The sequence below is a fragment of the Oncorhynchus mykiss genome, chromosome 1 (assembly GCF_013265735.2).
Source record: "Oncorhynchus mykiss isolate Arlee chromosome 1, USDA_OmykA_1.1, whole genome shotgun sequence".
Classification (NCBI taxonomy): Eukaryota; Metazoa; Chordata; class Actinopteri; order Salmoniformes; family Salmonidae; genus Oncorhynchus; species Oncorhynchus mykiss.
This window is the reverse complement of record NC_048565.1, coordinates 81,799,132-81,813,337: the sequence shown is the minus strand read 5'-3', so window position 1 is coordinate 81,813,337 and position 14,206 is coordinate 81,799,132. Positions and strand designations below refer to the sequence as shown.

Genomic DNA, 14,206 nt, shown 5'->3' with positions numbered 1-14,206 from the left:
GGTTGATAGTATAAAGTTTAAATTAAATTCTAGTCTAAAATACCATGATTCAGTAAGGGGAAGAAAGATTGTGAGAATAGGTCACAGAATAGTCAAACAGCATCCACCCATCGCCCGAGGACAAGGCCAGTCAGAGAATGGTCTTCTATGATAGCTGGAGTTTAATTTATAATCACTTTAGGCAGTGTTGAGAGTAACGCAGTATTATGCTGCATACACAGCACACCTTCATCAGGGGTGTATTCACTAGGAACCAAATGTGCGGAAGTGGGAGGGACTAACCGGAATTGTACAAATAAGAAACACTCGATTTTGTTGCACAACATTTCCCATTGCAATTCTTTTTTAATAAAAAAGAAGATCTACGGTGGGCACTTTGCAGAACAATTACTGAGACAATGCAGCTGGGATGGGACCAGTAAATGCTAAGACAACGACATGTCTTTTATTCAATTAGGAACAGAGAGATTACAGAATTACAACAAAACTGACAGCAGAACATACTTTCCAACATGTAGAAAATTTGGTTTATTTACGGTACATACAGTGGGTAAAACATTCCTTGAAAATAAATGCGGCAGTTTTTTTTAAGGCATTCAGACTTCAAGAAGTTAACACTGTACAAAATAATTGCACTGAAAAAAGTAGACCAAAGTGCGACAAATATTATTACAATTTGATGAGTTCATAACTAATCTGGAATCTTGTTTCTTCAGAGCCAAAACATTCGTTGAAATATTATGCAAAAATTGATTCCTAATTCCTCATCAAAATCTTCTGATACTTGAAAGAATATCCCTAGATGCAAATCATATGGTCTTTCCTTTCACTTCCAATTTAAATAAGTGCTATCAGTTACTCTAGCTCTCTCTCATACATAAGACACACATACGGTACATCTTGGGATATTCTCTCATACATACACACGTACTTTTGCATCTTGGGATATTCTTTCAAGTATAAATATATTTTTTAAGACAGTCATTAAATAACAACCCGGTACCAAAGCAAATCTCTCATTCCTAGAAAGTGGAATTCCTATAGTTTTTCACGATCACTCCTAGAGTGTTCATTTGGTTGGACATCAATTGTTGGCGCTTTCTTTCCCTCCCCTATGTTGCATCCATATTTTTCTAGACATGTCCATGTCTACAAGCAAAGTACATAACATTACTTCCATAAGGCATCTTGGGCGAGTCCTGACAAAATATTTTTCTTCAAGATATCGAGAGGCAAATGCTCTCATAACCTCTTTTTTTCACATTGTCCTATTGGAGAAGGGAGACAGAAGTCCCATATTCGTATTTCAACTGCAGTAAGAGTAAAAAATAAATACAAACAAGTATTTCTTTGTATAATAAAGACTGATCAGTATGTCATTTCACTACATTTCAGTGCAGAGGTGTCTCCGTGAAGCAGGATGGGAAAAAACACCAACTGAAGTCACAGGCACCTTCACCCACACCAGAGGTATAAATCGTATTATACACAAATGACCCCGAGACCTTATGTAGGTCCCAAATGACACCCGTTTCCCTATATAGTGCACCACCTATGACCAGAGCCCACATTGGGCCCTGGTCAAAACTAGTGCACTATATAGGGAATAGGGTGCCATTTGAAACTTGGAGAACTTCCTTCATCCTCTTCTACAAGGAGGAAAGACTCCTGTTAAGAGCAACTTGGACAGGAGGAGACCACTGGTGCTTTCATGTGTAATGCCGCAGCAGAAGTGAACTTCTATGCCAGCCTATATGGAATAGGATCTGGTATATAATGACAGCTAAAACAGTACTTTGACTATGAAGTAGGTAGGGCTGTTTCAACAGCAGCTTACGGTAAAATCAGACTGAAGGTGGGTGCCTTGATAAAACAAATAAAATATCAATAAACTTACATTTTGAACTTGACAAAAGCTGGACTTCTCTCAGGACTTAAGACTACTCCACTCTTATGAAATGAACGTCAGCAAAGCGCGACTGATTGAGAGATCGGTCCTGACATATCAAAGAGATTATTTTTTGTCTGAATTGAACGAAACGTGATCAAAACAAAACTTGCCTGCTTCGCCTTCATGTCAAGAAACCCCAAACTCCTTATTTTTTTTCACTTAACAATTTCAAAAGTGCCACAGAGGGTTAATTAATAATAGCACATGAATAAATTAGAGGTTAATATTCTTCCATCTTCATTGTTGGTGCACAGATGGCACAGGCAGGTAGTTTGGTTGGTGTAATGTTTCACACATTACACCATCTAGCTCCGCCACACACACTTCAGGCTATTCCACAGATAACAAGACTCTCTAATCAAGACTCTTCCAGTGTCTGTGCCAATATGCCCAGCCTTGCCACTCTATAAGCTCGCTTTGGCTAATAGTCACCTCACACAGCATTCATTTAAAAAACACAACATAAAAAAATACACAATTTACTGAAAGGTCTAGGACCGTTTTAAAGCCAATATTAGTCTGAGGAACTCAGGAATAGGTTTTTAACTAATAATACAGAAATGAAACATCAATGAACCATGGTCTGATCACTACTATGTGCAGCACTACTAACTCCATCATCGCTGCAATTTACTACAGCTACTATCTTTCCATCTTTCGTTGGTTTGGCCCGTTTTAACATATCTGGTATCGGTCTTATCAAGTCCGTAACAGTTTGAGGCGGTTGAGACAACATTACTCAGCCAGTCTTGTGGCTGCCGTCACCGGTTCTCTGGGCGCGGGTCGAGATGAGGTCGCGGGACACCCTCTTGCAGTCCTTGGCCAGGCCCAGGAAGCACATGAGGTCTATGAAGGCGGTGGTGATGTTCAACTTCATGCCGAACTCACTGGTGGCGTAGTCGAAGGGAAAGGTGTGGTGGTAGTTGTGGAAGCCCTCACCTGAAAGGAGACCAGGGCATTTTTTTCCATACAAATGTTAAAAAGACCAACAGGCTGATGTGCTATAGTTGTGCATCTATGAGAGTTACTTTCCCCCCAATAGGCTTGAAAACATGATTTGATAAGAGTACAGGTGATATGTAAACTAAAGCACTTGGAGACTGAGAAGTTCCACAACAGGGCTGGGTAACTTCAGTCTTGGTGGGAGGCTAGTACTCAAACACATGATTCAACAAAGTTAATTATAGTCTCCAACTTGAAGAACCAGCATTAGATGACTCAAAAACATGCACCAACTACAGCAGCCCTCTACATCCAGAGCTGTAAGTATCTTACAATTCCAACTTGTTTTAAGCAATTCAACTAAAGCATGATTTTCATAGCTGACAAACAGGCAGCTCCTACAGACAAGAGGCTACAGTAGAACAGTGGTATTCAGAGTCAGGTGTGAATTGCAGTGGGGTCACCAAAATGATTTAAATGGTCATTGGCTGTGTCTATACTCCTTATAGAGTGCAAGGCTCTGGCCAAAAGTATTGCTCCACCCAAAAGTAGTGCACTATATAGGGAATAGGGTGCCATTTCAGATTTGCCAATTGTGAAACCTGCATTAATTTATTATACATACATCTCTACGGTCCGAGCCTTTCTTACGCTATGAAGAACACTTTATAGTGCTGGGGTTGGTTGCGAAATACAAGCCACTGCTCCCTGTGCAAAAAGATCAATCTAAGCAAGCCTAAATGTTTATATGGAGTGATAATTCATATAAAATTGTGTTGGAATTTAAATGGAATTGTGAATTGATCCCAACTCTGGAGAATGGATCTCCCCTCACTCCCTTTAAAGAGAAAGATGATGCGGGCTTACCGATGGCGCTGAAGGCCACGAAACGGTTCTCACTGGGGTTGATGTTGCGGTCGTAGGGTCGGTTGCCCCACATGTGAGCGGCAGAGTTGACCAGCCAGGTAGCGTTCAGCACCAGAGCATACCTCATGAGGCACGGGATGAAGTAGCCCACCCACAGGGACTCATCCCACAGAAACCAGGGTACCAACATGGGCACCAGGAAACACAGCAGGACCACAGACAGCTTGTAGTACCTAGAAGGCAGAGATGAGACGTTAGAGATATACTGAGAAAAGAGACATTGTTTGAATCTAAACATAGTTACTAACGCTGAAAAGTCACCACCCCAAGCACCTAGATTCATAAACAGAGGTACTACACTGCGGTACGTCACACCTACTTCTCAGTCCACATAAAAAACACGTTTGGACAAAATCTTCTGATCGGTTGATTGTGTCTACCACCATATGTTAAATCACCCTTTTCTACAAGAGCTGTGGTGATACTAGTTTGGGACTGCGTCCAAGAGCACTTGCTGCATGTTGACCAATGGCCAGCCAGTCACTGTACTTTGTGTGGGTATGGCCTGATCAAGGTCCTGGCAGAGATGACAGCTCTTATCAAAAGATCAGCCACCAGCGCCGTCACGGCCACCGCGACCCAGACTACCACTTCCTGTGGCCGTGACTAGAATGGGGAAACTGGTTCAGAGAGCAGCAGTGCAGAGAGCACAGTCAAGCTACTGGGGCTACTCTCATGCAACATACACAGAAGTATAGCTAACCACATGATCAGGAAAGCACCTGGTCCTAACAATGAAACATTTGTGTGGAGCACTCAAGAGTTTGGTTTGCCTTCGATATTGTCATGCATAGACAATGAATTCAAATACATCTAAACGTTGACGAGTAACTGGTCTTACAGAACATACACACGTACAATAATGTGGAACACAACGGTTTTGGGTTGCTTGATTATCTTGCATTGACAATTTATGGTAGAGAGGGGGAAATGCAAAACTCAATGGCATCATCTGATCACTAGTCACATGCAGTCCGAATCTTGATGTGACATTCATTCTGTAACCACCGATTTCTATGGTGGATTTTATACAGAGGTCTTTCAAGTGTTCAATGAGTGTTAAATTGCCCCTCTGTGGTACATTCTGTGCCGTGCCACTGCCAGTGGAGGTTTTGTGCAACTTTCCCAGAATGCAAATAGGCTTCTAGCTATAACACTGCATGATTCAAAGCAAGGGTACTGCCAAAGGCCTTGGCAGGGCCACCTTTAAAAAGGCCCAGTTCAGTCAAAAATTATGTTTTTACTGTGTTTTGTATCACATTGTACAACAGCTGATGAAACTAACACTGAAAAAGTGTGAACAATTTTGATCAGTGTTATTTCCTGATACTTTCTGGTTGAAAATATAATCTACACAGGACCTTCTTATCAGCCTGTTTACATGGGAGGGAGTTTCGGCTTGGTTAATAGACCAATAATAGACCGGTAAATTGGTTAATAGACATAGTTCCGAACAGCTCTGCCAATAACAGCTAGTTTTAAGTTTTCCCCTCCCACTTAGACCCCTCCCAGACAGTCCTAGCAGAATTCTTGCTGAGAAATAGTTTGTTAAAAAGCTATGTCAGTTTTAATGGGAAACTATTACAGCAAGGTACTTAATTGTTACCCAGAAAGAGATAAAAACAGCTGCATTGGGCCTTTAAAAAAAAATACTTCCAACTGAAATGTGACAGCAAGCTACAGTATGTCGATTTTTTTTTAAAGTACAACAAGAATCCAGTTCCTCAAAACAAACAAACAGTTCATAATTGGAGGTCTGAGGGTATAACTGTTCTTATGAAAGGAGAGGGTTTTACGCACATCCAAGAACAAGATCCAATACATGGAAAAAGGGAATGTGGCTCAAAGTTTTGCTGCTCCCAAATGTCATCTTTTGATAAAGTTAACAGGTGATAAAATAACAACGTTGACGGAGATAGTCTGTTACGTCAAGCTTTATCAAAAGATCCCATTTGAAGAGCAGCAATCTCTCTAAAGCAATATCTTTAAGTATTAAGATAACGTTTTATCTGTTTTCACAGAAATGCGCATTACGACTAAATAAACTCTTTACAGCAGATAATACAAACAGACAATATACCATCCTGTGTGGCTCAGTTGGTAAAGCATGGGGCTTGCAATACCAAGATCGCAAGTTCGATTCCCACTGGGGTCACCCATCCAAAAAAAAATGTCACTACCATGAGCAACTTTTGACAAACGTGCGGGCTAAGTAGCATATAAGATGAAAGGCATGGAACTAGGACGGTACAGGGCATAGACTGGAAAACTGTCATCTTACTTTCTCTGGAGCATGACGACTTTATCTGCCTTCAGGTCCGTCAGCTCCAGCTTCTTGCCCTTCTCGATGACGTCGGGGTGCTTGCGTACGAGCAGCCAGCCAATGTGAGCGAAGAAAAAGCCCCGCACTGCATTGTGGGGGTCGGCGTCTGTCTCAGAGTACTTGTGGTGAACCCGGTGGTCCCTCGCCCACTCATAGATGTCGTTCTGGAAGAAATAAGTGGTGATGTGGTTGTTTAGGAGCCACTTATATCCAACAGAAAAGCAACACAGGAATCTGGGAGCATGTGTATTAAGCGTCTCAGAGTAGGAGGGAGAACCTGATCACCACTCTTACTCGGAGATGCTTGATATATACGGTTTGGCCCTAGATCCACAGTTCTGGTGTTTCTACTATAGAGATAACCATTAACATTGATTGTCATGCAAGCTGAAGGGCTCATACCCGAACGTTCGGCAATAAAAATGTACACTTAAGTATATTTACTGGAGTGCTGTCCCATTTCTGTTCTTTGTACCATAGAGATAAACCATGTATTTATCTCCATCTCCATGCTGTAATTCTACAAGAAATTTAGATGTCAGAACACACTAATATTAATATGTATGGGAACAACACCAGAGAGAGGGTTTAAACACAGTATACTTGAGTATAAATGCACAGTATACTATGCATTTATACACCTAGAAAACATATAGTAGAGAACTACAGTTCAATAGACAATGTGTACTAAGAGGTGACCATCAGATTAACTGGGCAGCATCAGTCAGTCAGCACAACAACGCAGATTATACAGGCAACGCCCACTCAGATTAAATGCAATCGTTAATTCCAGTGGAAATTTGTTAACACTCAATCATACTTTATATACCAGCATATTGCACAGTGGGTCACTCATTAATTAAGTTGTCGTTATTGGTGGGGACTAGCGTAGACCTTTTTTAACCAAACCCTTAACCTGATTGCATTGGTCACTTCTTTAAATCAAGTCATCAGTTTGTAAGGTCGTCATTGGGCCACGTGATGGTCACTTCATACATCTAAAATTTGGAGATTTCTAGAATAAGATTGGGTCTATTTCACAAAGGGATTTTGTATGAAATTTGGATAAGTAGTCGTGTTGATTTTTTTGATGAAGGCTGGCTAAAGCCGCTAAATGGTTGGCACTTGGCGGTAGCCTCTGCTAGCTCTCTGTCCTGCTGTTTCTAACTTTCCCTCACAGACACGCCAACACAATAAGGGCCTTTTAATTGAAGCTACACTCGAGAAAGAACCTTGGTGTTTTGGAAGAGCCATGTTGGTTGATCACACAAGTTTAGCCTTCAAGTTTATGATGTGTGTGTATGCCTGTGTCTGTATGCCTGTGTCTGTTTTTGTCCCTGTAGGGGTCCTATACTATGTCCTCTCTGGGGTTCAATAAAGTTGATTCAACTCAAAAAGTTGTCCTTTGTTTACCTGAAAGGCCATGGAGTTAGCGAGGGCCAGAAAGACTCGGAGAGGGGTGGAGGCCTTGTAGGACTTGTGACTCCAGAGGCGGTGGGCCCCCGCAGTTATACCCAGGGCACTGAGCAAGAAGCACAAAGCAGCTAGGGGAAAGAAAGAGAGAGATTAGGCTAGATATACAGACACCCATGTCTGGCTCACACACACAGAATCATGTGAAACACACACAAAGACATTTGACTCCTAGTTGTTACAAGGGACATCATGTCCCATGCCTGTTCCCCATCCCTGCCTAGTTTCTGTCATTATATAGTTATTTCTGTCGGGAACTGGCAATGGCAGCACATATGCATGCATGTCTACTCTCAGGGTTGTTGTTGTAAAACTGCTGAATTAGTTTCTATGTGCAGTCACACAAGGCTGCTTAGGATGTGAGAACCTGGGACATCCAACTGGTCCAGGCAGCAAAGAAGAGACATTCTGTTGTGGTGCCATGTAGCCTCACAATGGAATGTCTATTGGAATGCTGATTGTTCTTTGTCTTGCCCAATGGAATAATATGCAGTTCAGCATATGAGAGCTAGAGCGAGAGACAACAGTGGAAACACAGTTTTGGTTGTTCAGTATTCGTTACAGTATAATCCAAGTCATGAGTTCTGTCTATCTATTCCAACTATTCTCACAAAAACAGAATTAAAACCCCTGTACGTTTTTTCCTACGTCTAAACAAGCAAATAAAGATAATTCAGAAATATATTTAGAACAGACGTGCCTCAGGCCACACATTCCAAAAGTCTCTCTCCATCTGCACCACAGTAGGCCTAGCCTATGAGCAGTGTCTTCAATTGAAGATGGATGGTCCATAAACTGTTAGGCTACATATTATATAATACGAGAGAAGTCACCAAATAGGCCCTTGTTTGTTATTTCCATGGGGAAAATATTGAGTAGGTGTGCCCCGAAATAGATTTACCAACATTCAACACTATTCTTATAGGAGGGCGGGCAAGTAGCAACATGTCGGTGTAACACCACCAAACGCCTACTTCACAAATGCATCACCCGGCTCAGCACATTCTCTTGTCGCTGGTCGACCAGATAAACCATGCTGCGTAGACCAACAACTTTAACGAGGAAAAGGGCGTCGAAACCGATACAAGCGGAACAAGAACATTTGAATAAAATGGCACATGAAGTAAATGGTGATACTTACTCCAAGCCAGAGTCAGGGCCGACGCGGAGGGCACGAGCATCAGTCCATAAAGCGCTCCAACATGTAATAAAAACATTAATATGATGTTTCTCCACACCAGTCTCATCGGTGGTTTAGGGCCCTCTTTTGCTTTATAACTATCATCAAAAACATCATCCCTCGTCGACGTTTCTGGCATCACGGCATCTCCGTTTTGTTGCTTGCTGGGGTTTGTCGTCTCTGTCATGTTTGCTGTAGAATTCTGTAACGTGCCCAGTGTTGAGACGAGATCTGTACTTAAAAGAGGACAGATAGCTATTCAGTTTACATGACAAACACCGGCATCATGGTCCATCCCACCAGGAAATCGAGCACGCACTTCACACGGTGAAAGTGCGTGCTAGCAGCTAGATTAAAGTGCGTGCTCGATTTCCTGGTGGGCAAGCATCACTGGTTGCAATGCTAAAACAGCATAGGCTACTCTAAAACGAATATCATTTGCTATCAACTGGCATCAAATACATAACTTACTGCGTGGTATGAAGAGAATCGTTAACACGTACCAAAATGGGCACAACGCGGAGATGGCTTCTTCGGGCGAAAGTTGACAATTGAACGCGTTGTCAGCTCTACTCGTAGTGATGACTCCGCTTACCTAACCTGCTGCTGAGTTTCATCTTCAGACCTCGTTTTAAAGACTGCAATTGGTCGAGGGGCATTTGATGCCACTTCTACCCTAATCGTTTCATTGGTTGCCTTCGTATCTGATGTTTATTTTACAACCCCTGGCAGTGAAATGTTGAAAGACATCCAGATAACACCACCCACCCACCCCTTTTCTGTTTGTTTCTTTACAGTCGCGCTCATGTTAATTTATGTGATCACAAATTACACAACTTGTGTCACAATGGTCGGATAGCTGTTTGTTTTATAGGCGTAGTCTAGTTAGATAGACAGACACCACCTTTCCAAAGTCAGTGCCCAGCAGTAACCTTTCCATAAATTGGTCATTACAATAAGGAAAATATAATTTTGTTGTTCATGGAGAGGATGTGGGGTGATGGGAGCTGAATGATACATCATTTTAGGGACAGTAATATGCAATACAAATTATTGGGGCAGGGGTGGTCCAAAATAGGGGAGGGTTGTCAAACCGTTTTTTTTTTTTGCTTTGGGGAGGGTTGTGTTTTTTGGGGGGGTCACATGGGGAGGGTAGTGCGTTTTTTCCCTGGTTTACATATGCTCTTCTGCTTGTCTTTTCTCTAATAAACAATGTCTTGACTTACTTTGATATTACCCTAATGAAGCTTAGAAACGTTTGTGAACGTTTGTGGCTATTATTAAGCTTTAATTACTGTATGCCTACCTATGATATAAAGGCATGACGTGAAGGCAGTATACACCTACGCTCCAACTGACTCTGACAGTTGAACTTGAGGAGAGGAAGTCTGTTTTAGGCCTACCAGAGTTACTCCTATAATCTAACAATATAATGCTTATCTTTATACAAAATATTCTGAGAGAAAATGTACAAATTAGCCCCCTTCTGTACGTCTATATCTGTATATCAGACATAGTGGCCATCTGACATAAAGAAATGCATGTCAGTGACGTAGCAAGCCACCGCATGTCTCTATCTCTCTCCATCTCTCTGGGGTTAGGCCTATGCTTCTCTTCCTTTATATAGGCTATATACACCGTATATATTTATACAAATATGAATATCATAGCCTATAGGCCTATGCATGCAATGCCCTGAGACATGTAGTGCTTAAATCTCTGACAGCTGAACCGCGAGGTGGACAATTATTATTTTAGGAAAGTAGACAAAAACAAATTAAAAACAGACTATAAAGTTATGCATATGCTACACATTGAAGCACAAGGAATAGTGTTTTTGTAATTTGTTATAGCTGTTTTTAAGGACATGTAAATGTGGCTCATTTGGCCGACATCCCTCTTTGTGTCTGTATCTATGTAATGGTATTTATGTAAAAAAAAATAGGGACCACAATGAAAATAAGTTCCCGACTTTATTGTGCAATCCCGGTATCTTTTAAAAATATTTGTGTGTATATGTCTTTTTTGAACTGACAAATAAAATCAATCAGTCAATTCAAACTGTGCAGCGGCCAAATGATGGATGGTAAGACTAATCTGTTACAAAACAGCAAAAATTTGAATGACATTCGGAGATTGTCAAGCCTAGCCTTCGATACTGGGTAAGCCTTCAAGGTAGGGAGGGATGTATTTTCTGTTTGTCGAGATTGACATAGTCTATTTATTGTGGTGTTGAAAACGCAAACCATGATATCGAAGTGCCCAAAGTCAGTATGGTTTGTTTATTGGTTGTGTGGTGCATTGGCACAGACACTTGTTGGTTGAAAATGGGTTGCATATTGTATATTTTATACAATTATAAATATGGCATCAAAATGTTGACATTTTGTTGAAAATTATGGTCAGTAAAGAACACTTTAAGCTCATCTCTCAATATAAAAACACGTGTCAATACTTTACCCCTTGATAACCATTGTATGTTGTAAAAGTGTTACATGGTCGCTGCCCATATCATTGCATAGTGCAGAAAATAAACAAGAGTTCAGGGGCCTTGCTTTAACAAAGTTAACCATTTTCACTGTATTGTCCAGAACGTATTTCAAGCTGTCAGGCATTCCCTTGGCAGCAAGAGCCTCTCGGTGGATGCTGCAGTGTACCCAAGTGCTATCTGGCGCAACTGCTTGCATGCGCATTACCACTCCACAATGTCTCCCTGTCATGGCTTTTGCGCCATCAGTACAGATACCAACATGAGCAGCAGCTAGAGAGAGAGAGAGATGGTTAATGTGATTGGATATGAATTATTTGTCTAGGATACCTGTATTTGATATTGTGTTGTTATATCACTGGTTTATATCGGCGGTTTAATTTGAATTTTGGCAGTGAAACGAGGCTTCGCAGGTGAGAAAAAAAACTCACCCAAATGTATAGCCCCGTTGGAAAATATAAATGGACTGTTTGAAAATGTGAAGAAAAAAATACGTATTTAAAAAAAAATGTGATTCACATTTTTATTTGGCCTACCCCCGACGGCATTGCGCGTACCCCAGTTTGGGAATACCTGATCTAATACAACATGAGTATGAGGACATTATGAGTATGTATTCCATATTGTCATTATTCAAAATGGAAGCTTTTCTGTTGACTCTTCTGAATCCCTTGAAGCAACAGAGTGTTAGAGGCAGCCTATTGCTGCCATAATGTTAGTCAAGCTGTAACGTTAGCCTCATGTCATGTTTACAGAATAATGATTACATAATAACTATGAATAGAATCTCACATATTCAAAAATATATATATTCGACTCTCATGAATCACTTGAATAACTTGAATCCTCAATAGCCTATTTGCTGTAATAATATTGGTCATCCTATAGCCTAGACTCATGTTTATATAATAGGGATATTATGAATGAAATGACTCAAATGTCAACACATGTTCAGGATCAAGCAAACACACCATAATAACGCCCATATTTTACCTGTTGAAACATGACCTCAATGCTCCAATGAGTCAACCAACCATATACAGCTTAGACTGCAGTGCACTACAGATAAAGATCTTATTTCATTGCTTGAAAATAACAGAAATAAAAATATATGGATGCATAATATATATTTCCCTTTTTGCACGAGTAGAGCACCACCAGTCATACATGGAGTTTCCCACCTGGTTGAACTTTGACCAAGTATTTTCAAATTCCAATTAATTGGAAGGATCAAGAACACCATATTTTAAGCTTCCTGTTAAAGCCTTTAAGATTGTCATTGCTAGAAAACTTCATTTGTTGGTCCATTTGGATGAAAATCCTGTATTTGTTGCTGTAACAGTACCCAATCTGACACTTAACACACAATTAAGGACTGCTGGAGCAAAGAGCCTTGCTCTAGTGCACAACGGTGCTAGGTAGCATACGGGATGTTGAAGCCGGTAAACCTCCGGCTGCCATCTCATTCCCTGCAGATTTCACCCCAGTCAGTTTGGGGATTGAAACAATGCAAGCCTCCAGTTACCAGACCGCTTCTTTAACTATGAGGCTACCTCTTCCAATCAGGTTGGTTGACTCATGGGATGACTCAATCCACTTTATACAGTTTACTTGGTACAGCTACACTGTAGATAAATATCTCATATCACTACTGAAGAGTTGTAAATACATAGTATATGGTTCTGTATTGCACAGAGCACAACCGTCATACATGGATTTTCCCTGCTGGTTGAACTTTAACTTTATATTTTGTCACAACGGGATCCTTAAAATGATCAAACACTCAATTATAATCACGTGCCATATTTTACCTGTTGGAACATGACAAATTTTCAAAAATGCCATGAGCCATCCAATCTTACAACTCTTCAGAGGCAGAAGCATGCATTCTCTAATTTTGTTAAGGAAACATAATTTTTGTCTGGTCAGTTCTAACTGTCAGAATAAGGCCTTCAAGATAGGCTTGAATATCCTATAAAGTACAGTATACAGAATGTTTGGATAATAAACTCTCTATTGCTCAAGTGGGATGGACACAGAACACCACACATCATATATTGTCTGCAGGTATCCTCGAGGTTAGAGCATTGAGCCAGTAACCAAAAGGTTGCTGGTTTGAATCCCAGAGCAAAGCACTTAACCCTGGCTGTAACCCCACCTGCAGGTGTCTCAGGGGGTGTTGGGATATGTAAAAAATGTGTGTAATTGCAAAAATATAAGCACACCCCAAATTATATGTTGTACATACAATTTACACTCTTGGTTTAATTTTAACCTGATATTTTCTGATTGGTTTTTAGCCTGATATTTTTCTGATTGGTTTTTAATCTGATATTTTCTGGGGGTTTTTGGGGGGGGAGGTGGGGGTTGTTTGAATTTGACCCCCTTTTTCTCCCCAATTTCGTGGTATCCAAATTGTTTTTAGTAGCTACTATCTTGTCTCATTGCTACAACTCCCGTACGGGCTCGGGAGAGACGAAGGTTGAAAGTCATGCGTCCTCCGATACACAACCCAACCAAGCCGCACTGCTTCACAGTGCGCATCCAACCCGGAAGCCAGCCGCACCAATGTGTCAGAGGAAACACCGTGCACCTGGCAACCTTGGTTAGCGCGCACTGCGCCCGGACCGCCACAGGAGTCACTGGTGCGCGATGAGACAAGGATATCCCTACCGGCCAAACGCTCCCTAACCCGGACGACGCTAGGCCAATTGTGCGTCGAACATGTAACCATGTTCACTTGCTCAATCACTGGATCCGTTAACAGGTGTAGTGTACAATAGATAAGGTATAGACTATATGAATTCAATCACTGGATCCGTTAACAGGTGTAGTGTACAATAGATAAGGTATAGACTATATGAATTCAATCACTGGATCCGTTAACAGGTGTAGTGTACAATAGATAAGGTATAGACTATA

At 41.1% G+C, this 14,206-nt stretch overlaps 1 protein-coding gene across 6 annotated transcripts; it reads right to left on the bottom strand.

Moving 5' to 3' along the window:
- Positions 1 to 423: 423 nt before the first annotated feature.
- On the bottom strand, positions 424 to 9,524 carry scdb (stearoyl-CoA desaturase b). 6 transcript variants are annotated; one of them, XM_021613655.2, is made up of 6 exons: positions 9,268 to 9,524; positions 8,758 to 8,998; positions 7,557 to 7,687; positions 6,102 to 6,307; positions 3,761 to 3,993; positions 424 to 2,890 (listed from the first exon to the last, which is right to left on the bottom strand). In XM_021613655.2, the coding sequence occupies exons 2-6, from the start codon at positions 8,981 to 8,983 to the stop codon at positions 2,691 to 2,693; spliced, it is 996 nt and encodes a 331-aa protein (XP_021469330.1). In that variant the 5' UTR covers positions 8,984 to 8,998; positions 9,268 to 9,524; the 3' UTR covers positions 424 to 2,690. The 6 variants fall into 6 exon arrangements, with proteins under 6 accessions (XP_021469330.1, XP_021469307.1, XP_021469315.1 ...); XM_021613632.2 differs by having other exon boundaries at positions 8,758 to 9,032; positions 9,268 to 9,523; XM_021613640.2 differs by having other exon boundaries at positions 8,758 to 9,027; positions 9,268 to 9,523.
- Between the last annotated feature and the right edge of the window lie 4,682 nt (positions 9,525 to 14,206).